Source organism: Pieris rapae, chromosome 14, assembly GCF_905147795.1.
Source record: "Pieris rapae chromosome 14, ilPieRapa1.1, whole genome shotgun sequence".
Classification (NCBI taxonomy): Eukaryota; Metazoa; Arthropoda; class Insecta; order Lepidoptera; family Pieridae; genus Pieris; species Pieris rapae.
In genome coordinates, this window is record NC_059522.1 from 2836422 (window position 1) to 2863774 (window position 27353).

The 27353-nt window shown below is 33.0% G+C and overlaps 1 protein-coding gene across 5 annotated transcripts in view; it reads right to left on the minus strand.

Annotated features, from left to right (window-relative positions):
* Positions 1-240: 240 nt before the first annotated feature.
* The window catches only part of LOC111001045 (LIM/homeobox protein Lhx1), a 51881-nt gene continuing 24768 nt past the window's right edge, over positions 241-27353 (minus strand). For 3 of the 5 annotated variants that reach the window (XM_022270935.2, XM_022270775.2, XM_045631192.1), the window contains 4 exons: positions 20139-20296; positions 19169-19387; positions 1845-2103; positions 241-1608 (listed from right to left, as the gene is read on the minus strand). In XM_022270935.2, coding sequence (XP_022126627.1) covers positions 1454-1608; positions 1845-2103; positions 19169-19387; positions 20139-20296 — 791 coding nt within the window. In that variant the 3' untranslated portion in view covers positions 241-1453. The remainder of the gene's footprint in view (positions 1609-1844; positions 2104-19168; positions 19388-20138; positions 20297-27353) is intronic. The other 2 variants (XM_045631191.1, XM_022270853.2) reach the window with 2 other exon arrangements.

The following is a 27353-nucleotide window of genomic DNA, read 5'->3' on the forward strand; positions in this document are numbered from 1 at the left end:
AATATAACATTGTTGTTTGTTTAATTAAATTTCAGTTTTCTTTTTTATCTACTTAACTGACTATGTTCTCCGTTTCGTGTTTATTGTTGAACAATGTAATCTGTTTTGGTTTTTACAATATTTCTATATGCAGCTGTAAGATTACTTATAAATAAATAATTAAAGGAAGCTTCTTTGCTGTACAGAAAAGCATTTAAATAATTAAATGTTATGAAATGAAAGAATATCAAATATTAATCGAATAGATTTTTATTCTTACAGACAATTCCATTATATTTATTAATTTACTAAATACAGACAGTAAGTACTTGTATTAACACTTATCTATATTTAAGTACAAACATACATACATCTATATCGTCCTGTTTTAAACGCGACCTTTTTATGTAGTAAAATACTCCTTGTATGGCATTAAGCCCTGGTCCTATAAGCATTGAAGTGTCCTAGGGTTCTTTGGAGGTTGTAAGGGTCCAAACTTAGCCTAGAATCTGATGATACTCATGGTGGACCAGAATAGGGCAGAGCCCAACTTTCTGCCTGCAAACGAATGCTTATAAGACTGGTATATATACGTTTAAATGTTTTATTATTTTAATATAATACGATAATAAAACCGTCCGTATTTGTAACACATAAATTAACATTACACGGACAGTTAAGTTGTAAATAGGCTTAATCACAATTTTATATTTTTAATTAAAAACTCGTTTTCATGCAAGAATCATGTTGACGTATTAGCAAAATTTTCAATTGAAAATAAATAATTGTGAGAATTAAATGCGTTATCCGTGTTGTTTACAAATAAAACAATTAGCCAGATGTTAAAGAAGGGACCAATAAATAATTATAATTTAGTACATAAAAAAGTCGCTAACTATATTTAATGTTCCCTATGGAATTGCAAAGAAAAACTACTTTTACAATGTACATAATAAATATCTTACATTTATACAATTTAATTTGAAATAAATGTTAAATGAATGTACATTAAAACTAATCTTACTATAAGTTCCTAATATTAAAAAAATAAATACACGAAATCTTAAAATAGGAACCAAAATTGTAGATCTATTAAATAAATTATGTTTATTTTTATATAAAATTTCTGTACAATATTCACAATTTAATCACATTACTCATAATAGACAATCATTATTTACAGTTGGAATTCCCAAGCAAATATATAGGTGTTAATCAAATTAAAATTATTGATCTCTATTTAACCTTTCAAAAATACCAAAATAATAAAAACACAAATATGTCAATATGTTATATGCTACTATTGCATCCATTAAACTAAAGAGGTTATGCCTCAAACTGTCACTAAGCCAAACGTCACTTAGCCAAATGTCACTTGTCAAATGTCACTGAGCCGAATATTTAGCGTCACTTAGTCCACGGTAAAGCCAATCGAGCCGCATCAATCGTGGTAGTCACGCGGCTCCGGCTTCAGCTACCAGACGAGACCCTCGGGGTGGAGAGGTGGTGGGGCGTCCCCAAAAGTGAACTCGGGAGATGACGGCCGCGGCAGCCCTAGGTGGTCCGGAGGGGGAAACTGCTCGGGAAACTCGCCCCCCTGGAGTGACTCCATTCCGCCTGCAAAACGACCTACTCTTGTTAGACACGTTGAATCATTTTCAAAAACTAGAACTATGTAATTGTGCCATTGCGAGATATCTTATCTCTTTACTGATAACAGCCCCGCTTAATACAATTATGTTTGTATATCTAGAATTATATTTTATTTAAATTACCTTCAAGAAAAACTTAACGGAAAAGTATTGAATCAAAAGGCCAGATTTCATATAATACAACGACTAAAATCTATGCAGAAGTCTACATACCTGGCTGGTTAAATGGCATAGACGGCGGTGGATGGAAGAACGGCGCATCATGGTGGAACGGCGGGCCATAGCCAAACTCGAACTTGCCATCTGCTGTCGCGAAATATGGGAACCCCGGAGGCCCCTCCTCCAGACCTCCCGGTGACAGGTTCATCGGGAAGCCGCGCATCTTGCGAGACGACCCGAAAAATGGGCCCCGACCCATTGAAGTCAACTGTTTCAGGCGTCGTTCTTTTGAACGCTTATTTTGAAACCACACCTGTAACAAAGAAATATCGTAAGGTCACGCTGTTTACACACTATTAAAGCATTTTTATTTGTAGCTGTATTTATGTCAATATATAACCTGTAATTTTTGTAGTATGGAATTAAATTCGCTTAAATATTATTATTATTGTTCGTAACTGTATATTTAGCTCACTATGTTCATAAGTATGTACCTCTTCCGTAACCTGGAAGAGACACTACGTTTGTAAATACCTAATCACATAAGTTTTACACATATATTTAAAGTAAATTAAAAAATAAGCTCTTTTACTTTGTTACTTAATAATAACCTATTACGTTGCAAAATAGCTTTTTAAATTAAATGAAACCGCTTAGTGGAAACTTAGTTTAAAGGTTGTCCAAAACACACTCTTCAAAGCTATAATCATCTTAATTCAATAACATTTCTATAACTCATCGACGGGAAGACGGGAAGGAAGACCAGTTGAGGACAGTTAAGGTTTCGGTCTTGCCCTCAGATTTCTATATCTATGATCATTTGTAAATCTAATGGGCTGACACACGCTGTCAGCTTTTTGGGTTTGGCAAGCCGGTTTTATCACTTATTTTCCTTCACCGTTCTAGTGATTGTTAATAAAAAGTCCATTGACACAGCTAGGGATCGAACCTACGACTTCAGGGTTGAGATTCAAACGCTGAACTCAAGATATATGTATACAGAACACGTTCATTCATTCGTACTAGTATGTTTCGTGCTTAATACTTTTGCATGATATATATGTTGCCAACCCTAAAAATGTGAAAACATATCACTTTGTCGGCGTTGCTAAACATTTTTTTTTAATTTACGAGTCTGCGTGAGACTGTGGTTGGTAAATGTTTGCTCGTAATATGTAATATAGAAACCGCAGGTTTATGAAACCATGTTTTTCTGTAATAACATTATGTTCGTACTTTGTACTACAAGGGCGGGACGTTTTTTATGTGGGTGTTTTGTCTATGACAAGATGTCTGCTTACAAACCGCATTTTTCTTTACTTAAGAAATATTTTTAAATGCGTCGAGATGTCTTGCGACCATTACAAATTTATCGGGCTGATTTGATGTTGTATATAAAAAAATATATATTTCAAGTCAGCGAATTTCTTCCTAAATGTCATATTGACACCCAGTTCAAAATATCTTCAATAAAAGCAAAGAAAATTCAAGATATGATGTTCTACATTTTTTTTCCTTTTGCCACGGAAAAAATGAGTAGGTAAGTCTGTTAATATAACGTCATCCTAGCTATGGCTACAGGGTTGAGAGTTGCAAGCTTAGATGACCACAGGAGCTGAGGACTAAAGAAAATCATCGTGATAAAACCTGTATGTCTTATATCCAAGTCGACGACATATGTCAGACGACTGATGATCTTCTTGTCTGTGAAATAAAATCAAAGAAACGGATGTAATCTGAAAGCTGTACCGGCACTGGATTCTTTAAAAAGAAATGTAAACGCCTATATAAAAAAAACGTTAATAATCTTTCACTATCCACAAATCCTTGCCAATTCAAAAAGCTATAAAACGAATTCCTAAATTACAGAATCACGCGCAGAGAGTTGTGCGTTCACGGCGCGTTATACGAGTGGCGTGTGCGCGCCTAATCTCTAACGAGTGTCTCGTGTATTAGGACCATTACGTTTAGTTTCGCCTCTTATGCTTTTAAAGCTTGACAGTGACATTTTTGCATACTTTGTAGGTCATGGTAAATACAGTATACATAAAAACAAGGTCTTTCACATGCATAGAAATTGCTTATTCACATGTCACTCTTAAGGCTGCGTGTACGCAAGTATAACCTTAATAAGTACGATGGAACAAATATATAGGCAATATGCCTACTTTTTTATGATACGAAAACCTCCTTGCAACCAAGAACGCACTTCATTTGCCCAATGCTTTTCCTCTTTCAGAGGCCCTATCATTTTACACCACTTTCTAATTAAAAAGAGTGTGTGTACTTATGTATACGCGTTAGAAGTTATACTTGTTTGGCGTAGAGAGCTAGAGACCGCAATGGTAAGTTTGTGCCTCAGACGCAATAAAATAAAAATAATTTAATAATAAAAGCTACAAAAAATATGATTAAGAGTGTAAGTAAAAGTCTTGGAAGATTTGGGTGTAAATAAAAAATAATAAAATTTACCTACTTACTACTATGTACTACTAAACCTAAAACTACTGTAGGAAATAAAATAATTAGTAAATATATTTGGACGGATTAAAACGTAGGTTTTAGGAGTCTTATCTTTATCATTAAAAACACATAAGAAAATTAAAAGTAACCTGATCTTAATATGTCAGATTAAGGTTTAAATTCATTAAAAACTATAGGATAGATAGATAGATTCCTTAAGTTCATTAAAACGGATTATATGAAGGCAATTTTCACACAAAAAATTCAAGGTAGTTCTGATTAATACGGTATTAAATATACATTGTTTGTTAACTTCATGTATCTTTCAAAATAATGCAGTTTTAACGAACATCCTTATAAAAAAAAATATTTTAATTTATAAAATATTTATTATTCGATACATGGAATCTGTAACTACATTTTGTTTTTTACTAATCAGTCAAGGTTTACATAACATCCTCCTTTCAAATCGATTCGAAACAAATATAATCTATATCATTATCTATGGCTAAAGGATTGTAAACAAGATGGCGTATTTCACACGCGATTAAAACACAATTTAACTATTTAATTAATGGTTTTTCTTCGTTTAGGAGTTAGCTTACGATTTGATTTATGTATTTATTTACCACGTTATTTTAATGACAAGCCTCGCTAACAAATATAACACACACATATATATATATAACTAATACAATCACTTCAATAAAAAATGGACCCAACTTTAATTCAATTATCTTTTTTTAATAATAGTTTTATTGCTACAACTGCTTCTCAACCCAAACCATGCGCTAAGTAAGTATACTTCTAGTATAACAACAGTATATTCGTACCCTCTGGTCAGCTGCCTCAGCCTTCAGGCAATTGCCCCCTCACAGGCCGAGTGGCAAACTTTATACAACCATTTCAAGTAGGGAAGTAGTGTGTGGCGACAATAATAAAGAATAAATGTCCAACCGTGCAAAGATGGGACAGGCAGAAATGTCAAAAATTTCGCTCGTTTCGTATTACCTTAGTAAAGTGGAGATTTTACGATTTCTATAAAAACCTGAGGTGCAACGAATGTTCGCGGTTATGAAATATAGCATTTAACACCAGTTTACGTGTAAAGACGTCCTGGGGAGACGCCGCGCGTTTTTACCGGATCGTCACTTCAGGGCATTGACCTGTTCTTTTCGTTTCTCCATCTCTTATATTTTCTTGTATACATGTTTCTTACTAAAAAGTTGTACATACACTAAAATAACAGAACATTGATCTGTTATGAAGCTTGAGAAATGTTATTTATATAAAATATCCTTTGGAAATCGTCTATGATTCTCACTTTAAATTATTAGAAAAGGGGTTTTCATACTCATCATAATTTTATTCGCTTCTTCTTCTTTAGTTACTTCTGAACTTTATTTAAGGTATTAAAATGTTTTTCACTTTGATCTATTGTCAATAGTTGCCGCAAATAAGGTTTTTTTTTTATTACATTAACGAAGTTTTTATACGGATCCCTAACATTTTAGAAAATATTCTAGCCTATGCTCATCAGGCCTAGTTTTGGAGGGTTTTAAATACAAAAATCTTTTATCTTTAAAATATTAGTGTAGAATTCGTGACCAAATAATACCTCGTTTCATTTTAATATGTCTACCATACTATGTTGCTAAGATAAAATTTTATTATATTGTTAGAATGTAGATTTAGTTAAACATGTTATTTTACGAGTTTATTACAATGTATAAGTGGGTTAAATTTAACAAGTATCTTAAAGTGTGTTATGATTAGGTAATTAAGTTACAAATTAATGTGTCATTAATTTACATATGATTTTGACTTGTATCTTACTACGTCTATATCTCTATAGTTATCCTTTTCTATCATTACATAAGAGAAAGAGACGTCTCAAAGTTAAAATTCAAAAGTTATAATCACGCAGCTATATATTATTTATTCTCTATAAAGAGAAAAGATTTGTTCTTTTATAGGTTTATAACGAATTAACTTAAATCTCGTACTGTAATATATACCTATATATATATATATATAAACTTCATAATATCATAAGTAAGCAAATAATATGTAACGACAATATATTTCACCACAGATCTTACAAGAGCCGGCAAAATTTCAAAAGCTCTCACAAAAACCAACGATTATCGTAGAATCATCAGACCATAGACATTAAACACCCACAGAGGTGATTAATAAGGACATTGTTCTCTACGGCCTTTACCTGCGCCTCTGTAATGAGCTGATTTGTTCAAGCCGTCCGTAGATTTCCATTTCTAAAATTTGAATTTGGAACTCTTTTTTTGGGGATTGCGGCGCATTTTACTAATATTATTTTAATGTGTTTAAATTTCACATTAAACATACACAAAACACATAAAAGAATTCAGTAGGACAATAAAGCTAAAGTCATAAATAATTTATTATATTATTCATTATTGGTGAAAGATAGTATGTTTTAGTTACAGTTTAAATCGTTTCCTATATATTAACCAAATATAGTATTTTTTGGATATTAAGCATATTACAATGCAATTTAATAGCTAGTTTTCGTTCGTGAAGGTGAGCGAGGTGAACTAGTAATTTGGGATCAGAGTGAAACAGCGGGGAATCGAACCCCCGCTGCGCGGAACACAATACCTAACTCTTAAACACTGTACAGTTGTTCGGAACTTTTTGTTTGAACCGTAAACTTATGTTATGCACCAGATGCGATTTTTAGCTTGTATCATTAAATATTTGTGAAACATCCCAAGGATTCGTACACCTCATACTACTAATCTGATAGCGATAAAATTTTATAAAAAATCTTTGTATGATTATATAGAAGCAATATGTGTATATTTTTATTATCTTAATAGAAATTGCCTTAAAAATATTATTTATATTGTAAATAATGACCGGTAAAACACTTAATTTAAATATAGAATCTAGTTTAAATAAATCTCGCGGAAATCAAAAACAAATGTTTGAAAATGGAATCATTACATTCAAAAAAGGAACAAGATGGCGCTGAAAGAGCGACCACACTGCGCGCTCCATGCGCCATATGCAATCAATTGGCGTAGCGAAAGGTAAAAAGTAAATTATTACTGGGTTTGCTTCAACTGTATAATGTTTATGTGAGTTCGATGTTCCTTGATAGCTCAATATAGGCTTCACATACCTATACCGGTCCACAGAGTACATAAATCGGTAAGTAAAAGAGATTTCCGTTTCAGTGAAGTATGATGGTATGACGGTTGAATAAAGAACATTTTCTTTTTGTCTAGGTATGCCAAATTATTTATGGAGAAGGTATTTAACGTTTAGCTATCTATTTATATTCAGGTCAATAGTCCTAGTACATTAAGTTGCTCAGCTATATAGTATATACATACACATATATATCATACTAAAAAAAAGTTATTTAAAGTAAGTATATTTTAAGCGATTTTAAGACGCAGACGTACTCATAATATAAAATTAAATTGACAGTCACTGCTCATTTGATTTTCTCCGCAACGCTTCTCGTCATAATTATTAAAGAAATAAACGCTTCTAAACTCCAGAGATATAATTTATAAATGAGATATATGTGAGGCAATGGGCGGCCAATCGGTAACAAGCGATCTCTTCCAGGCAACCCTAGTAGCAAAATTATGCAAATACAAAAAAAAATGTAATCCCAATCTTACGTAGGTAAAAACAGACAGGAATTCAAAACTGTCGTAATAACTTAAAACATATTATAATATCTATAATAAAAAAAACTGGCACCACAATAAGAAACTAGACTAAATAGATAGACGGGAAAATTATAACTTAAGTCTTATGTCATTATCAAATTATTTGAGACGTCTCAAGTACATATATCCAAAGTTGTCCAGACTAATTTGGCCACTCATTAGATATGGCTTTCGCGATCTCCGGCTGGGATTTGAACTACTTTGAGATCCTCGGCCTAATATTTTAACAATGAATAAACATCTAATACTATTATTAGATGTTTATTCATTGTTAACACAGCCTATGCTGTATTCTATCTTTTCTCTCTCTCTGTGTTTTTTAATTTGGACCACAAAATTAGGACAAACTCATGAGTTAAAAATAAAAACAAACAAATAAATTGACGAACATACAAAAAACATTTACTCTTTACATAGTAATGGTAACGTTATCTCAGAGTCTTATCTAAGAACGAAGTTCATATACAACAAACAATAATTCACGATCCATTTCAAACATTAACAAGGTTTTATTTTAAAGTCCGATAAGAACTCTCCCCGCCAATCAGCATACAGTATTCAAAAATCGAATTCTTATCACACACTGATAAAGTTCTACACAGCCATTGGTCACGCTTTTCAATATGGCTGACGTTTGTTTGAATTTCGAACTACTAGTTTTATTTACTTTTTATGGCTTAAGATAGTGTTATCATGGTATGGTTTCGATAAAATTGTTTATGCAAAATTCAATTGTTTTTACAACTAAAACAAGAAAAATAGATCAAGTAGAAAATTTTCAGCATCAGAAACATTGTAGCAATTATTCGGTTAATATTTACATTTGTTATGCATTGATAGAATACATAATGTTTTATATAAAAAGGCGAGGTCATTTTTTATAATGAAACTTTTATTTGTAACAGGTATTAAGCTAAAAGCTGTTACAAATAACAGCTAATAGTATCTCTTACGCATCGACGATGACATTAATAGGAAGAAGATTAGCTGCCCATGACACAGGGAATCCTAGTCGGCTAGTGCACTTCTTTATGCATCATTTTTTGTTATGTATAATAAAGTGTGTTGTCTTTTTATTTCTTTATCAAATGTCAATACTAGTTATAGCAGCTATTTAGCAATAACAGCTATTTAGCAGCCCTTACGGAAGGGACGAGTAGGAAGCGTTCAGCTTGAGTAGCTGTTGACACGACCGGTGGCCTCGCACGCAGACCGTGACAACTGACCATAGTGATGCGCATTTACTATAATTTACCTAATTATATATAACACTAATCGATTTTTTTGATTTTTTGTATTTTTCTTAATTAATATTTTTTTGTTTTATGTTTGTTTTCATTAATATTTGTATGATCTCTCAGTATGCTGAGCGTTGGCAAGCATTTATCAATAATAAAAAAATGGTAGTTGTACATACCTACTTTTGGTGAGACCTACAACAACTGTAACGTGTTTAAACTTAGAGTTTAAAAAATTGTTAGTAAATTAGTTAAAGGCCGAAAACGCACTTGCGAGCTCTCGGGCATTGAGAGCGTCCATTGGCGGCGTTATAAAATATAATATTTTTTATAGAATAGGGAATAAATAATAATAATAATATTCTTTAGAAATATTTTATAAATAAAAATATTTCTAAAGACTATATATTACTAATAAGTTACTAATAAGTTATATGTTGTATGTATTATATCTAACATTTCAGTGAGAATTATTTTAGGTAGTGTTGCCCAAAATCGGTCTTGGTCTTGCAGTCTTGGTCTTGTTCTTGCATTTTTGCAAGACCAATACCAATACCAAGACCGCCTTATCGTAGCAAGACCAATACCAAGACTGAAGCCTGCAAGACTTGAGCAAGACAATACTTAAGCCTGCAATACTCTTGCGTCTTGCAGTTAGGACAAACTGAGATTTGGGCGTTATAAAATTTCTTTAACAGATTTTCAACTTTATCTCTAGAGAATTAAGGTTCAAGGTTGATTGGGAAAATGTGACGTTCTGCGAATAAACTATTGGTCGGTCGGTGTATTATATACCTACATATTTGATAATTTACCGACAAAGACGCCGCGGTTTGCAACAAGTGTATCACAGCATTTGACACTGTTTGAGCGCCGCATTCGCCGACAAAGAGTGCGGACGGAGGCACACAAAATTGTTACCTATTTTGGTAGGGTTGGTACAGGAGGATAAAATTAAATGACCGTGAAGATGTCTAGCAGTAGGCATTCCATTTATACCTATACATTGAATGCTCTGAGTTTCTTGAACAAAACCATTCTCACACTGGCTGTCGGGCGAGATGATAATTAATAACTAAGTAGGTATTGCATCTATTGAATTGCGAATATTTTGATTTCGAAATAATCATTGTTAATATCGGTAAATGATAGATAGTTAGTGATATACCTAGGTACTAAAGTGTGAGCAGCAAGATTGAAAATTGTATATGCCATGTCAGTGCTTTCGTTTTATTAACTTAAGTTTATTTTAAAAAAGCTCTCAAGTAAGATTTAGAGTTTACTATTCAATTACGCACAATAAATTATTGAAAAACAAAAAATTATGAAAAATATATTAAGACTGATAACTTAGGGAATTAGTAGAAATCATATTCTATCGTGGATACCTAGTTATTAAAAAAGTGATAAACGTTGTGTTTACTTAATTTTATTTTTCTGTGCTAATGCCAACATTGACAACCGTACCAAAATAGGTAAAAATTTAGTCCTAGACTTTGTGTTGCCGCCGTCGCTTTCATGTCAAAGGTCGCCGCCATTGCCTATGGTTCCAAATAATAAAATAGGTTTTCGGGTGCTCAGAACGGATGTAGATTATGTTGTCCTCGCAAGGAAGATTGTAGTCGTAAGGATATTATAAAAAATTTAGTTATAATAATATATCTAGTTTATATTATTATTAATACCTATTATACCTTTTTGAAGGACATTGTACTGCAAATTTGGAATTGGGTGATTTAAACAAACTTGAAACGTGGAAAAACTCCAAATATGAGCGATGTCATATTGCTTTACGCATTTGGATTTAAAATCACACATTTCCAAAAATCGAGATTTGCAGTGTCAGTTTATCAACTTCTATCGTATCTACTCTAGTAGCTAGTAACCTCCATAAAAACAGCAGGCAACGTATAGTTCCAATAAAAAAGGAACATAATAAACAATATTATTTGCATAATTATCTACACTTTATTTTTGCGTAGGCACAAAACCTATCTGATTTTGATTCTGATACTTCTGTTTTTTAATCTTTTAAAGATTTTTTCTATCTATCAAAGAATGCCGCATTTTTCTTTGTCGGTAAATAAATATGAGTTTTTATTTCAATTTCAGTCATTTCCAATTGAGTTTCGCTTCGAGTCTATCTTATTTATTATTCTCGCCTATTTACCTAGCTAGATACTCTAAATTCTTATTGCTTTCGGAGTGAATGTTTACAATTTGTCATGAGTGACGAATAAATAGCAATAGGCTAATAGGTATTTACAAGTCTTGCGAGACTTGCGAGACTCTTGCTGCAAGATCAAGACCAAGACCAAGACTGAGAGCGCAATACCAATACCAAGAACAAGACCAGGTGTATTGACGCAAGACCAATACCAAGACTGGTCTAAGTCTCGTCTTGGTCTTGCATTTGGGCAACACTAATTTTAGGATATTAGTTGTATTAAAACAACTGAAATTCCTTCCCCGTGATTCGAAGTCATGATCTCCAGGTAACACGCCATGTTAATCATTAAATCATAATTATTGGAAGATTCTGTTTGAATATGCTTATAATCGTATTCAAACCAAACAGATATTTAATCTGTAGTAAGAAAAATAAACCGCTACAAGAAAATATTGACCGTGCAAAAACAATCAACCCAGAGCGACGTGACAAAAACACGTCAAACCATAAACCAACACTTAAAAACCACAAAATTCAATAAAGCTCGATAAAACGGTCCATCGATATAGTCACGTCACTAGCGGCGATAAGCGTGAACGTGCCTACTGCGAAATAGAATCTTTAAAATTCGTCAACGAACTTTTTCTTAAAACAAATAATAACGATTAATATTACCAATACTTGATTATTACAAGAAGACAGTGTTCTAGTGGCTTCAGTATACGGTGAAACATAACAAAGTGAGGATAGGCTTGCCTTTGACCCAAAGCCTTCATGGAGCCACCTTATTACTCCGACGATTTCTACTCGTTAGGATGCCATAGCCATGACTGCGTAGTCGTGGGTGAGTGAATCTCCTGGTGGTCTATAATATCATTTTGAGATTGCTTCTGTTTGGGTTTAGAAGTCGCTTTGCAGATTACTGGCAGTACCTTTTACGCCCACCTAACCTAACTAAATCCATTTTTGGCCAACGGAGATATGGATCTTAATCCAAATTCTGATAAAAATGTGCCAATAACCATACGACGGATTATAATAGACATCTGTCGATGCAAGCTATCCATGGTAGGGTAACCTTACACTATCGGTGTATGTGTAAGACCTTTGTATGAAAAATGTCAGTTCAACTGTGCCAATATCCTTTCTTAAGATTTTAACTTACACCAGTTTCTTAAAATAATAAAAAAGCTATTTGATATGTTTTAAACATAGACATGAATATTTTAATAATATTTGTACGGTTTTATTTACTTTATATTGAATGTCAAATACGAGTGTAAAGCGCGAAGTAATTGCATTCTATCCATCGCCAAAATTCGATCATCGATTATTATTGGGTTCGCGCGTTAGACTGTCTGCAATCCGGGTTTTGAGTTCTGTGGAAATTTGGAGGTTCACACTTGCGAGAAATGCATGGGAAAAGTACGTGCACATGATGACACCCCAGTAGTCCGCGAAAGTTTTTATAGGAAAAATCAAGTTGAAGCATAGACAATTAATTCACTATAGAGAGGTATAATAAATCATTGTAAATATGTGAGCATGATGGATGCACGCGTTTGCACACAGACTTATATTGCTACCGACATTTTACGTAATTATGTACATTGTACATGTATAATTATGTATTCTCATTACAGATGTGTCATGTAATCGACGGTGTGTTTAACAAGTTGATAAATACTTTATTGCTAAGAAATAAGGTCAAGATAACAATAGACAATATAATAGACATAAATAATAAATATGACATAATGTGTCCATTTGTAGCTTTTGCATAATTGACTGGACAAATAAATACATATATTTTCGTTCGTTATTTGGGCTTAAAATTTTAGTTTTGGGGACCAAGTACATATTTATTACGTTAGAAACCAATGCGATGTTGTAACTCCTTGTTAACAATAATGAAAATACCTAAGTAGTTAGGCATATGTATATGCTGTTTCATTACCAATAGCGTATATTTTTTCTCGATCTCCCTTTCTTACTCTCACTCAATCGTTGTCTCCTTTCTTCGAAAACGCTGCACATCTTCGTGACGTTTCATCCGATAAAAATTCCTCATGCGCCTAAAGAAGTTTCACTTCTAAACCATGTTCTGGCCTATTCAATGTATACAATTTTCAGTGGACAAACCAACTCAATTATTCGACAGATGAAATTTACAAGGAACGACGCAGACGGATGGTGTGCCTAGGGCGATCCAACATTAAGGCCTACGATATTAATGTAGCACATTCTCACCCACGGCAATAAAATAAATGATGTCATTTTTTTCTCTCGACGCGGGGAGCCTTTTGTCCGAGTCGCCGCTCGCTGTACCTTTGTCCGACGCTACACGGGACGTCGTAGACAAAAGCTAGGCGCCGCACTTTTTTGCAAACACGATTTTTGTATTTCGCTTTTCATCATAATTAATAATTTATTACTTTCATGCCTTTGTGGCACCGCAATGCAAGGTGCTTCTGTCTTCCGATAAATCATTAATCAATGTTTGATTATTTACGCAATTCTAAAGTTTTAATATTAGATAGGCCGCTAACTTGTTACTGGTTAGGCCACAAAAACGAAGGTGGATGGAAATAATACAAGTAACACTTGAAAGGAAACGATTGATGAAAGAAAGCCTTGGATATTTGGAAAAACGCTGGAGCTAGAGAGCTAGAAAAGAAGGATATAAAGAAAGAAAAATTTAAAAACAAATGTAATGAAATTTTCTACATTTGTAATTATTGGAAATTATACGGGTTTTTATTATTATTATAAGGCTATTATTGGTTTATTGACCGCAGTTATATTTTTGTTATTGCTTAATTTATTAAAATAAACTAAAAATAAAGAATCACCAAAAAATCTCTATGATGTTTAACTAAAAAGTATAAAAAAATGTATAAAAAACGAAATGAATATACAGAGGAAATACTATTTATACGTTAAACATAATAGTACATTACACCCTTATTTATTAGAATAAATATTTTTGAAAATATATGAAAATTAACTGGATAGAAACTTAAATCTATAATAATGAGCCCATTTATTTCCAATCTGTACAACTGTAGTATAAATCTTAGTTTTTAGTCATCCTAAAACCCAACTTTCTTCCGTAGGTACTTTCGGAACCCCTTTATAGGTAAAGACCTACTCCAGCGTTATCCAAATATCCAGGGTTTTCCTTCCCCATTGGATACCGCCTAATATCTTTATCCCTATTTTTAAGGGCTACCACTTCTACTCTCTCTTCCCCTTAGTCATTTCCATATAATTGTCTTTAAAGTCCACCTTTCTGAACTTATACTTATATCCTATATAGGAGTTAAATTCGACAGCGCTTTCATGTCATGAATATACATTTTAAGCGAATTAAACCCAATTCGTGTCAAGCTTACAATTCGCGCGTAAACGTCACATTTTGATGCAAATCCGGCACTCACAATACATTGGACGATTTTACGAGAGCTGTCGATACGTAAAATGTCTATTTTACTGTTCATTCGACATCCCGTTGTTTTAATGACGATTAAAATTACAAATTTATTATCATAACACACACGCTTTTAGATAAAGTGTTTTGTCGATGACGGTTACCGCTAAAATGGCGATCAGAAACATTTCACGAGCGATGACATCGAAATAATCGTGTCCAAACGGTTTTTACAAGGATTTTGGGTAACATATTTCACGGTTTATGCGGTTTTATTGGACGTGTGTTGATGTAAATGTCATTCGCGTGTTGACCGCGATTTGACTATGATGTACCGATATTGCCCAAAACGTTGTTTTGGCACGTACATAGGTACCTACATTTAAAATTGGAAATTCGAATTTTAAAAATATAGATAATGACAACGCTCTCTGAGTGTTTTTGAAATTATAAGTGGCCAGTGACTACAACAATTGAGACGAAATAAAAAATATCACAATAAAACGTTCATTGAAGAAAAAAAATAGAAAAATAAAACTTAAGAAGAATAATTCTCACAATATACAAAGCGGTCCTTTAGTATTTTCTGTGGTCAAAGGCCGGTTTATCTCATAACTTGTGAAAGTTATAGTATTCGGGGCAAGTCAAAGCCGCCGACGGGCATTAAAAAAAGAGATATGGCGACCGACCAACTCATTCACCTATAGTTTCCTTAAATAAGATGCCTGATTGACTAAAAGCTGTGGTTTTTACCTTTATTGGGGTCTCGTAGATAACACATTTGAACTGTTGGTAAAATTTACATGTGTGTTTTTTAAATCGTACATAAAAACCGGTTTTAAAAATCAACAATTCAACTTAAATTAAAAAGAAAATGTCAGAGCTTTAAGTGCAAACAAACATATATGCTGAAACCACTTAAAATATCCATTGTTATCTTAGTCAGATATTTATCAAATAAGTTAAACTTTTCAAGAAATATTAAATTATAAAATGTCTTACTCTCCTATTTCCTAATGTCCACTGACCACAGACAAGCCATAAACAAGAGAGCACATTAAGGCGCACACGACATTAATCAGTCCGCGTCAGTGTTGCCAGTGACATAATAACATGTTTTTATAGCTATCAATCAAATCGCACTAGCTTCCGTGTGAATACCTTTTACCGACTTCAAAAACGGTGGAATCTCTACAAAGATCTCGCAAACGGTTTACTTTATAAAGAATTAATTACCCAAACTCAAATGACATTAACACATAACTATCATTAAGGTTATATAAACGTGGTATGGTTAGCCGCTAATTAATAATGATTAACGATCATTTTGAATTATTAATATGCTTATTGTAACCAGTGTTGCTCTGTGTAATAAGGTAATTTGTTACTTGTAACACTGCGTTGACATTGTCCGAAGATGTAATAAATAGGTGTGAATTAATTAATTTTATAGTTTGTACTTACTTGGAATTAACTAAATCTATGATAGTTAATAAGATTAATTAAGATTTTAATTTTAATATAATTTATGTTAGTTTATTGAATTTAGAGGAAAAATTAGCTAGACGTTCCCTTCTATTCAAATGTAGTCGCCATAGATTCTATAGAACCATAGATAATAACAGATGTAAGTAAACTGTCATTACTCAAGCAAATTTATTGATTGCTGGTAATAAAGTATAATGGCATAATGAAGTTTATAATTCTAGAAGAATATAGCTAATGCATTAAACATTCTTATGGTTTAATATTAAAATAAATAAATTAAACAAAACATGGTTTTTCTGGAAACAGGATTTTTTCAAACGTTTCTCGAATAATGATTGTACTCAAATAGCGACGTAAGACAAATTTAGGTTAGAACACATGACATGATAAAATATGAGGCAATAAGGGCACGGTGACGCGACGACGGGGCTGTCACGCTTTGGAAATTATATATGAGCTTATTAAAATATCACAAACTTTTTGTGAAGCGAAATGACATCTCGTTACACGCTTCACTTTATTTTTACTTCCGAAATACAGTTCTGTATTTTTATTGATCGTTCTATATTTAAATTTCTCTCTACGTCAAAAAAGTTTTCATACTGAATATATGAAAACTTTTTCAACTTGTATGATTATAATCTTTAGATTTCATTGGAGAAATAGAAAAACGATGCCAGTAGTAAACTATTTTTCTTTTCATAGAAAATTTTAGTTTTTATACTAAAATCAAAGATAGTCAAATAACCAAAACTTTGAAGAGGAGGCATTAATAAAAGTTTACTAATTAAGACCTGCAATCGAGTTATCATCGAGAAGTCCCAATTATTATTAACATATAAATTACTACGGCTTATAGCGGCAACTTCAAAGCTCTATAGGTTCACACGAACCGGTGTTAACTAGTTAAATCCGGAATATTTGAAAAACTACAAATACAGTTAGAAGACAACTTTATTTTGGCACGTGAAAGAAATCAAATCTAGCTACTACTAATTGAAAAATAATGGGATTTTCGACTCTATTTCTAAGTGACAAAAGTTCATTATAGTCTGGGTAATTACGGGTGTACCACATTACGCCCCCTCTTTCAACTGCAAAAAGATCCTTGTACAATTGTATGCACGCCACATGTGGTTTATTTGACACGCGCGATCAACCTCTCGACGGATGGCGACAAAAAATCTTGTTTATGGGTCCACTTAACATATTTGACGTTGTTAAACGAATATTATATAACACTTGAGTGTAAAAATATTTGTCTATGGTCCGCCTACTGTGATGGATGTCGGTTTTAATGTCAATACGTCGATGTCATAGTACAGTATGAATTATTATTGATTTATGTAATGAAGTATAGTAGTATTTATTGCTATTACTATTGCTATGCTAGATCTCGGTAATAATATTATTACATTATAATTATATAATTAAATATTCGTTTTGGGTAGAAGAACTTGAAGAAGCGTCTTTCCCTTGAGACCAGTTTCCCTTGAAACAAATTTGACGTTTTCGTAACAGTAGGCAACTAATCAAGTATGTCAGTCAAGTCTAAGAAAATAGACTTAATTATCAAAGTACAGGCAGCAATGATACCACAAACAATTTCTTATTATAATCTGTAACATTTTTTATTCGTCGAGTACCGTTCGGAAACGCAAAAAGCGTGACTGACATCTGTCGATGGTGTGAAGGACCATGTGTTAAGTAAAATAAGAGCAAAATTTAAAATTACTAACACCGTGACAATTTTTACGCTCCATCTTACAGAAATGCCGATATTACATTTATAATCGCTAAAGTAGCCGTGGTTAATTTAAATAACGAGGCGTCATCCGTAAAATTAAACTAGGCGAAAAAAGAGAGAATGTTCTGTATGAAAACGTAATTAATTTTAGGTAAGGAAATTAAATGTCATTTGCCATATTAAAATAAAAAGTCAAAAATTTACCAACAAATTTTTGGTTAAGGTTATAAACGTTTTCTTAACATGCAAACATAGGTAACTGTATCATAATACTGTTTTACTTACAATTATATATATTTTATTTATCTAAATATTAATATTTAATAAGACTAAAGTATTTATTTGAATAAAACCATAAGCTGACTATTTATAACACTCAAGCTTTGAAAGGATATTTGTCTCGTCATAGCTGTTTCTGAACGGATGCACGCGAAATTCAATTTTCGAACATCGGCACGCAGCTCTCCGTCATGATTGAGTATCGGCCATTTGCTGGTTACTATGGCAACCGAATGAATAAAGAGTATTGCAGGAAGTACTGTTTTAGAATTGTTTATTGAACATTTAAGCCTCGGCGTAGAGAGCAATAAAAGCCAGTTTCAGTCCTAAAAATAATCCTAGATGACCATTTCTCAAGGTGCTATAAGTTTTTCCTTCGTTAGGCCATTTTGTTATACAAAAAAATTCATTAATTTCAAGATCTAGGACGCACAAAATCCAAAGTAAACATTTTAGCTATATTAAAATATTCCTATTATATTAAAAGGTTGCATTATAAGTGACTTGCTCGCGTTACGATGTAATTCTGTCGTTATTGTGCCGTTAAAATAAAACTATAACGAAATCGTAATTGCTTCTATTTATTCCAATACTACGATAAAGAAAGTGAAATTCGTTAGAATTGCCCAACGGCGTTATTCCGTTAAATTCGTTATTGTAAAATACAATTATAACGAATAATGGGCATTGGTGACTGAAGGTTTTTACGACAGTTTCGAATTTGTCACATAATGGAAGCGTTAGTCACGTAAAAAATACTTGAAAACTTAGGAAATATTAGAAACTTTTTAACATTTTATAAAACATAATATGTAGATATATTATAAGGACATACCTGTATCACTCTCATGGGTAGACCCGTCTCCTTCGCCAACTGTTCTCGTATGTGCCTTGTCGGTTTCGGCGTTTGCGAGAATGCTGACTTCAGAATCTCCAACTGCTTTGCTTTGATCGTGGTTCGAGGTCCCCGGCGTTTTGATCCCCCGTTCCCGTCATCGGGTGACTTGTTCTCGGCCTGCGAGTCCCGGGTCTCGGGGTCTCCGTCCAAAGATCCCTGTGAGGGGAAGAGAAAGAACTGAATGCGACTATGTGGTCAGCTCCCACGCACGTTATATGGGATTGTCATTGTGAGTTTATGATTTGGAAGTGCCTTCGTATAAAGAATATATCGACAAGAGATGCACTCTTAGTAGAAAGTAAGTTTAATTATGTCTGTGGTTGTATTGTTTGCACATAAGGTTATATTCAAAGTGTAGTTTCATTCATTTGTATCCTGGGAATATCCTTTTTATATATTCCAAATCATTTATTTTTTTCATAAATACCTACACAATTACAAATGAAAATACATGTCTAAAATAGAATCAGTTTGTATGAGCGAAGCTTTTGAGCTTTGAGCTAAAACAATGAGTTTTATAAACGTTGCTACGTCCCGGGAAAACTCTCGGCTAGGAAGCCAGATGCAGGCCGCAGACGCAGACGTTATAAGGATAGCATAGCGTTTCAATTTATATCCCTTATATTAATAAGGTAAAATAATATCTTTTATTTTGAGTGCATTCTTGATATAGATATGTACATGTGCTTTTTACTTTTTTTTTCAATGTTGTAGGAGGCAAACGAGCAGAAGGCTCATCTGATGTTTAGTGATACCAATGGACAAGCCCAGAATGCTCGCGTGCGTTGCCGCCCTTTTAGGAATTGATACACCTTTTTCTTGAAGTCCGCGGTGGTGCGCGGCAGAAACTTGAAAATATGTATAACTCTCGCACGGAATTGTTGTCATCAGTCATCAGACAACTAACCTGGTCTTCTGAATCCTCGTGTGGTTTTGTGTCACCATTGTGTGATAGCTCTGAATGTAATGCCGGGTGCGTCGCATGTGCCGGACTACTCGAGTTGTTCGCTGTTCTTGATTCTTCATCTTCCTCCTCATCCGACCCTGACCCGAGCAGGGAATCTGCTGTAATAAAAAGAAGATTACAGTAAACGTAATATAAATGACTTGCGCTTTAGAAAGTAAAAAAAATAAATATTATATGTTTATTTTGGAATATAAGATACAGGTATCACTTATTCCACGTCAATAAATTTGAATCTGTAGGCTACCCTACTCATCGGCAAAGAAGACAGAGGGTGTAGGCCGAGAGAAAAAGCCGGCGTAAAAAACTCTTGGTACTCTTTTAAAATAGCAAATCATCAAACAACACTTACAGTGTTTCAAGTAGTTGCATTACTCTAATCAAAGAGTTCCTATTTGCGCAATTAACATTGGTTCGAACGGTGAAGGAAAACATCGTGATTAAAACCTGCTTGCCTTAGAGGCGTATGTCAGGCACAGCAGGCTGATCACATATTTGCCTATTAGATTGACAAAGAACTGAAATCTGACCTAAAAAGGTTGTATTACCACAGGTTTGTTTTTTGTTCTTTAACTAAAATTTCGCAGAAAGTAATCCAAGCAAGCCTATGTCCTGTCTGTATGGAACTGTCTTGACACATCTTATCACTGCAGACATGTTATCACAACGAGCTGAAAGGTTTTCATAAGTATTCTAACATTCTGCGGTACGCTTGCAGTGTATACCTACATCAGACGCTATATATATTTTCTGCGTCATCTAGTAATTGAAATGAAAAACTTTTATGTTAGAATATTTTTACGTTAAATTATTAAACCGTCCCAGCCAGGACATCTACGTATTTAAGACCGAATTCTTGTAAAACTTCACTCGTTTAACCGTTTAAATTGACTTATCAAAAAGCAATCGTACTCCCTCTGCCCTCTTAACTATATAAAAATCTAATTTCAAGTCCCCTCGGGGGAGAAGAGAATTAGCCGCAAAAACAATTACGACCCTCCTACGAAATATTTTTGCGAGACGCGCTCTAAGCAACATATCGACAAACGTTTAAGATTATTTGTGTATCACCGAGTAGATAAATAGATAAGAGTAGCAGAGCAGTGGCTTAGTGGACAGTTGACTGTCCTGTCCCTGAGACTGGCGTTCAAATCACGGCCGTGTACAATTTAAATCTTTTTGTCGTTTTAATTCATGTCGTTTTCTTAAAATTTATTGTGGTTTAAGTTTTAATTTTTGTTTGTTTATTACTGTTATTATTATCTTTTTTAGTTTTAGTTATTATTTATATTAATAGTTATTATTAATAATTTGTTTTTTGTTTTATATGTATTTGTTTATTTTGTGGCCGTTTCTTTGCTTCCTTTGATATTTTGCTTAAGTTCTAATGTAAGTGATGTGCATGTGTAGGTAAGTGTGTTAAATTTGTGATGTTATATTTTCTTGTATTTTTAGGCATACAAATTGTTTTAGAACATATATAATATTGTCTTTTATTAACATAACTTTGACACAATTAAAGAAATTACTTTTTTAACGAAACGTGGGGAAAAATTTAAAATAATGCAAAATAGTTATAAATTTATCATAACACATGGCTACAATCCGTTAAAAAAAATTTCTTTAAATCTATATATAAATAAATCAACTCGAGGGCTTCCAAGTAAATGATAAAAGTTTTTTTTTTGGGACAACAGTAGATTAAACTGTAAGTAGGCATTCGGTAGAATATAACGAATAGTTTTTAAATAACATGAAATTTTCCGTAAAGTATTCCTCTTAAAAACGCTCTTACATTATGAGTAGATTATTTTCGAATTGTTCCCAAACACTTGAAAATAAAACGTCCATAGACAAGTTCCCCTTGTTTTATATGTTTGGTCAACACTCGAAAACTGCTCAACAGTTGAGTGCTTTGAAGAGATAATGTTGGTAAACGCTGGCAAATATTTACATTTCCTTTGAAAGACCCGATAAGTTTGAACTACTGTATGGCCATACAAAGATCAGTGTTTAGATAATTGTTTATTGTTTTGTCTATGGTAGCATAGGCTGATATTAATATCCTAATATACTAAATATATGGCCATAGATACATTATAACAAAAAGGTATAAACATTTACGAAAGTAAAAATCGATAAAAAATATTAAATACGTTTAACTAAGTGATACTGAAATAGTGTTGACTGATTGTCTCCAATCTACTATAGACTAGAAATCCTTCTAGAAATAATGAATGTAAGGTTCAAAACAAAACAATTGTACCTCTTCATAATATAATAACAGAAATTGAATTTACAATGGCACCATAACCAGAGACAACTAAAATTCAAAAAAAATCTCGAATTTCTTCTCCCTTTTATCATGACAACATTTAGACCAGACAAGAGTGGATCCAATGACTGAAAAAGAAAGTAGTTTACACTAGAAACTTTAGCATAACAGTTTTCTATTCAATAAATATTCCAAAATAATCATGTTAATTTAAGCCATATTTCTCACCACAAGGACGTGGAAATATAAAAGTATTTACCTGAAGTATCAAACACATCAAAGAAAGTTCGGTAGATTCCCTAACAATGACTTGCAGGGGAAAGTGCAAGTCAGGGGTAAAAAAGATTAATAGGAGTCAAGTCCCTTAACTCATTGGCTCTATTGAGTGGAACTTTGGCGGTAAATTAGTTTGTAGAAATAGTTATGTTTCAGCTAAACCAGATCTTTAAGAACCATTTCTCTTTAATTTATATTTTAATGTTATAGGAGGAACGGGCTTCTGCCAACTGACAAGGACCATGGACACTCGCAAGAAAGTATTGGTAATTTTAAGAATTGGTACGCTCTTTTCTTGAAGGAAAATTTATGATAACACATGAAAGACACTGAATCATTTGAAACTAAACTTACTAAACGAAATATTCCAACCGCCATTACGATTTTATAAGATTTCCATAATTTCTTACCTATTTGAAAATTTAATTGAATTTTCTTTGCCCTATTTATTTATTTAGACTTGCCGACGCGTGGCATACTGATACATTGTTATTTACGAAAAACAAAATGCTCGATTTAATGAGACTGACACTTATAAGCAGCATAAACACGAAGAGAAAAAAAAACAAAGCAATCATTTAAATATGAATCTGACTAATAATGTAAAATCTAAACTAAGATAAATTTGCGCGCCACTGTGTGTGGCAGAATATGCGAACGACTGAAAATTGTACCACCTTGACATTTTGTACCATATTCGTGCAATGAATAAATTATTATTATTAAATTATAAAAAAAGGTAAATAGATTTCAAAGTATGAGGGAACAACTCTGGGAGGATCTATGAATATCTAGACCTAACTCGTTTATCAGAATGTTCCATCTTGCTATCAGTGAGTTTGAGACAAAACGCGTTCTTCTGAAAGGAAGGACAAATGGGAGGATGGGATGTCTAGGGTATATAGGCACACAAAATTTAAATTTAAAACTGAGGGCAGGTAAAGTGATACCGCCACCGATGGACACTCAATTCCATAAGGCAGATAGAACACACTTCTTAGATACAACAGACAAGATACAGTTCACAAGAAAATTGTATCCTCTCTTAATACAGATGGCAAGTAGTGTGATTGGACACTCTTATGTTAAAGATCCTTTTTAGTATTATATTAAATAACTTATTAGTCTTAAGTTAAGCTACATGTGATGTTAAATTGTTTCTTTGTGCAGATAATTTATTTAAAAAATAGTTTAAAACTTAACTTAACTTAACTTAAACAAACTGGACAATATTATTCGATCTACAACATTGAACGATTAGTAACAATTAGAAATTCAATCAAGATCACGAATAGTTTTCCTAAAATCGTAATGACCACTATCTGGAAATCTATAACAACCTATTAGCCGAGTGTAAGCTATAAAAATCACAGATTATTTCCTATTACAGGCATATTAAAGTTTGTTATAGCGTGTTTATGGGACCGACGTTAATTCAAGACCACCATCTTAAATGTAAAATAAGAAAGCACGATAAAGATCTAAGAATATAAAAGATACGGGATTTCTTTGTGGTGCCGGTAGCGGCATATACCTATATACACCGCCCATATATGGGACGCGGAGCACGCACCCTGCCGCAACCATCGCTACACGTACACGGGCCCTATACGCACACTAGCGTCTGCGCTATCTGATTGGTCGACGCCGGAGCCGCGCCACGCCCAGTTTTATCGACGTTGCGCCGCGAACGTGCGTGCGAAACGCCGCTATATGTACGTAAAATCGTCTATAGCTGAGGCCCGTTTTTAAAATGTCATTTCCATCCGACGTCTGCGGGAAAGCTCTTTGTTGTTTTTCAATGGGACTTTTTATTGAAATCAAATTTCGACGCTTCGAATTTTTCAATTTGCGTTTTCGTTCAGCAACAAAATACTAGCATCCATACAATTGTCTAACGAAATTGAAATATACCTTTAAGCTTATATTTCAGGCATATGTGTCTTATCTCAATTGTTTTTGCCTTTTGATAGAAGAGAAGTGTTTAGTTTTATAATTGAGACAGGTTTATAAATAGCATTTTAAGATTTAGTAGAAAGAGAATGGTGGTTACAAATGGCACGGACTTTAGCTATCATCAAGTATATTAATATATCTATCTATAGGGCCCTTCTCTTGCATCGCTTCTTATGTTCCATAGAAATATCTATTAATCCCATAATATTTTATCTATTCGTCCATAAAGCTATAATGTATTACCAGATCACATATGTAGGTATCACCTAAGAAGGAATCTCTTATCCACATTCCCCCGGAAGCACAATGGAACCATGAGTTGACTTTTCTGACTTGCAGCCTTCAATGACTAAGCAATCTTCATTTGTTGAGTTTTTTTTCTTGGGCTCTTGCCCTCCCTCCCTATTTATTATCTAGAGGTGAACATTCTAAGATTGTAAAAATATTTAAAAATAAAAATACAGTGTATGGCAATGTTATTTTTTATATTTATTATTGTCATTTGTAAGATATAGCTTCAGCGTTCCACTGTTAGGTGAAAATTGTATTTTAATTTATTATTATTTCATACGGGAGAGAAGAATGTTCTACAATTGTTTAAGTAATTAATTGAATCATTAGTAATAACTCCGTTGCAATAATAGAAACTTTTAAGTTAACTTAAGCAAACAGATAGGTTAAGATCGTTACGAGGTCGTATGATTCGCCGCGGCAGATAAAAAAATAATTTAACACCAATTTTTCACAGCCATTTGATGAATTAGCTACCAATTTTTCTAACGGCTCCGTACGCGTATTGTTCCATATTAATATAATGGTTAGACGCTGACATATTACCCTTTCGCCAGGGTTGCCAACGCAAAGGTTTTTCTACTAAAAAAATACTACGTAAATTAAAAAACAGAGGCTTTTATCTACCAAATTACTTCTAGTATTCATTAAATTACTATACATACTTTTTCTTAGTAGAATCGGTTAATGAGGATATACAAGGCTACAGTGGATACCTACCCATAACCGGCATGCATGGTAAATGTTTTAAGAGTGAATGAAGCAAGAGATCTATGTTACGACCTCAAGTGGAGACTGTGGTCACTTCCTCTTCGGTAAAAGAAAAAAACTTTTTAATCAAATGTCAAAATTTTAGAAAGTTGTTTTCCTAGGTCTTAGTAAAACCATAGTTTCAAAATACTGCCATCATTGCATATGAATTCCGGACGAATTCTAACAAAAATCCTGGCAACCCTATTCCCGACCGTTATGTTTTTTCTTTGTTTATGCGTGGATGTTTTATGGCACCCAGGTCGTGTTCGATGACCTTAGGCTGTATATCATTTTTAAATTATTGAATTCTTTCTCGTTTCTCTTAATGAACGAAACGCTTTGTTGTTTTATATGTGATTAGTGATTTATATAGACACTGGCAACCCAGCTTTTGATCAAGCATAGACAACCCCAGATGCCGCACTGATTTAGGTTGTCGTTTCTTATAAAAACAGCTAGAGTTGAATTCCTTCCCTAGACTTTAATATGGTTTAATTTAAGTAGCGGTCATACACTTAACTTCAGGTAATATTATAGCCTCTGTCCAGTTATATATAAAAATGCGTTTCATTAAAAAACCTAGGCTCATATAAGTTTCCCGCTAAAAGATTGCAGATAAGTCCACTCTGAGACTGATATATTAATTACTTACCTATATTGTAATATAACGATATATTAATGATAATTGACTGTCGTAATGTCATAACAAAACGCGGTAAAACTACTGAGTTACAAACAAAAACGCCAATTTAATTAATATTTCTTTCCCCTACCTAGAAATAGAGTGCCTTGGCCTACGAAATGAGAATTTTCAAGTTGAAATCTTCGAGATATATTTACTTACTCTTATTAAAAAAATATGTGTGTGTACTAATGTGCACGCATTAGAAGTTATAGGAACTTTTTGGCGTTACAATATGAAAAATCCTTTTAAATTTTTTATCTTTCGCCTTATTCTACATTTGTAGAAAAAAATACACTAACAAGAGAAAAAATAATTTAATATAACGCATTATTTATTAATTGAGTAAAATTTATTTAAAAACATATTATAAAAATTATTTATACATAATTCATGAAACGAACATTTTCATTTTAAAATATTGACTATGCTCGGTAGTCGGTTTTTTGTGACGGTGTGCGGTGCGCATCGTAAAAATTTACTATCATCATTTTTCCCCAAAATAAGCAAAACTTTTAAGAAGTTTTAAGCTTTTATTTTTACATATTTATAAGTTTATTTCTAACTTATTTATAAGTTTAATTTACACTTATTAAAATGATTTTTACTCTATATAAAAGTATAACACAATGATTCTCGAGATCTCGGAGTAGGCATCTCGTGACCACTGACCACAGATCGTGCCGCCAAGATTGCGCATGCGTTTATTTTATTGTATTTATTTGCTGAAATGCAAATCAAATAAATATGAATAGTATAATAAATGAACAGATAAATTAAGTTGTGTATTTTCGATATGTTCACTTATTTATTGTTTTAATACATATTTTGTAGGTAATTATCTGTCTTAAGATATAACCACTTGTATCATGCTCTATTGTGCAAATCAATGTTGGTCTAGTGGTCCTTGGCTGTGCATCAATGG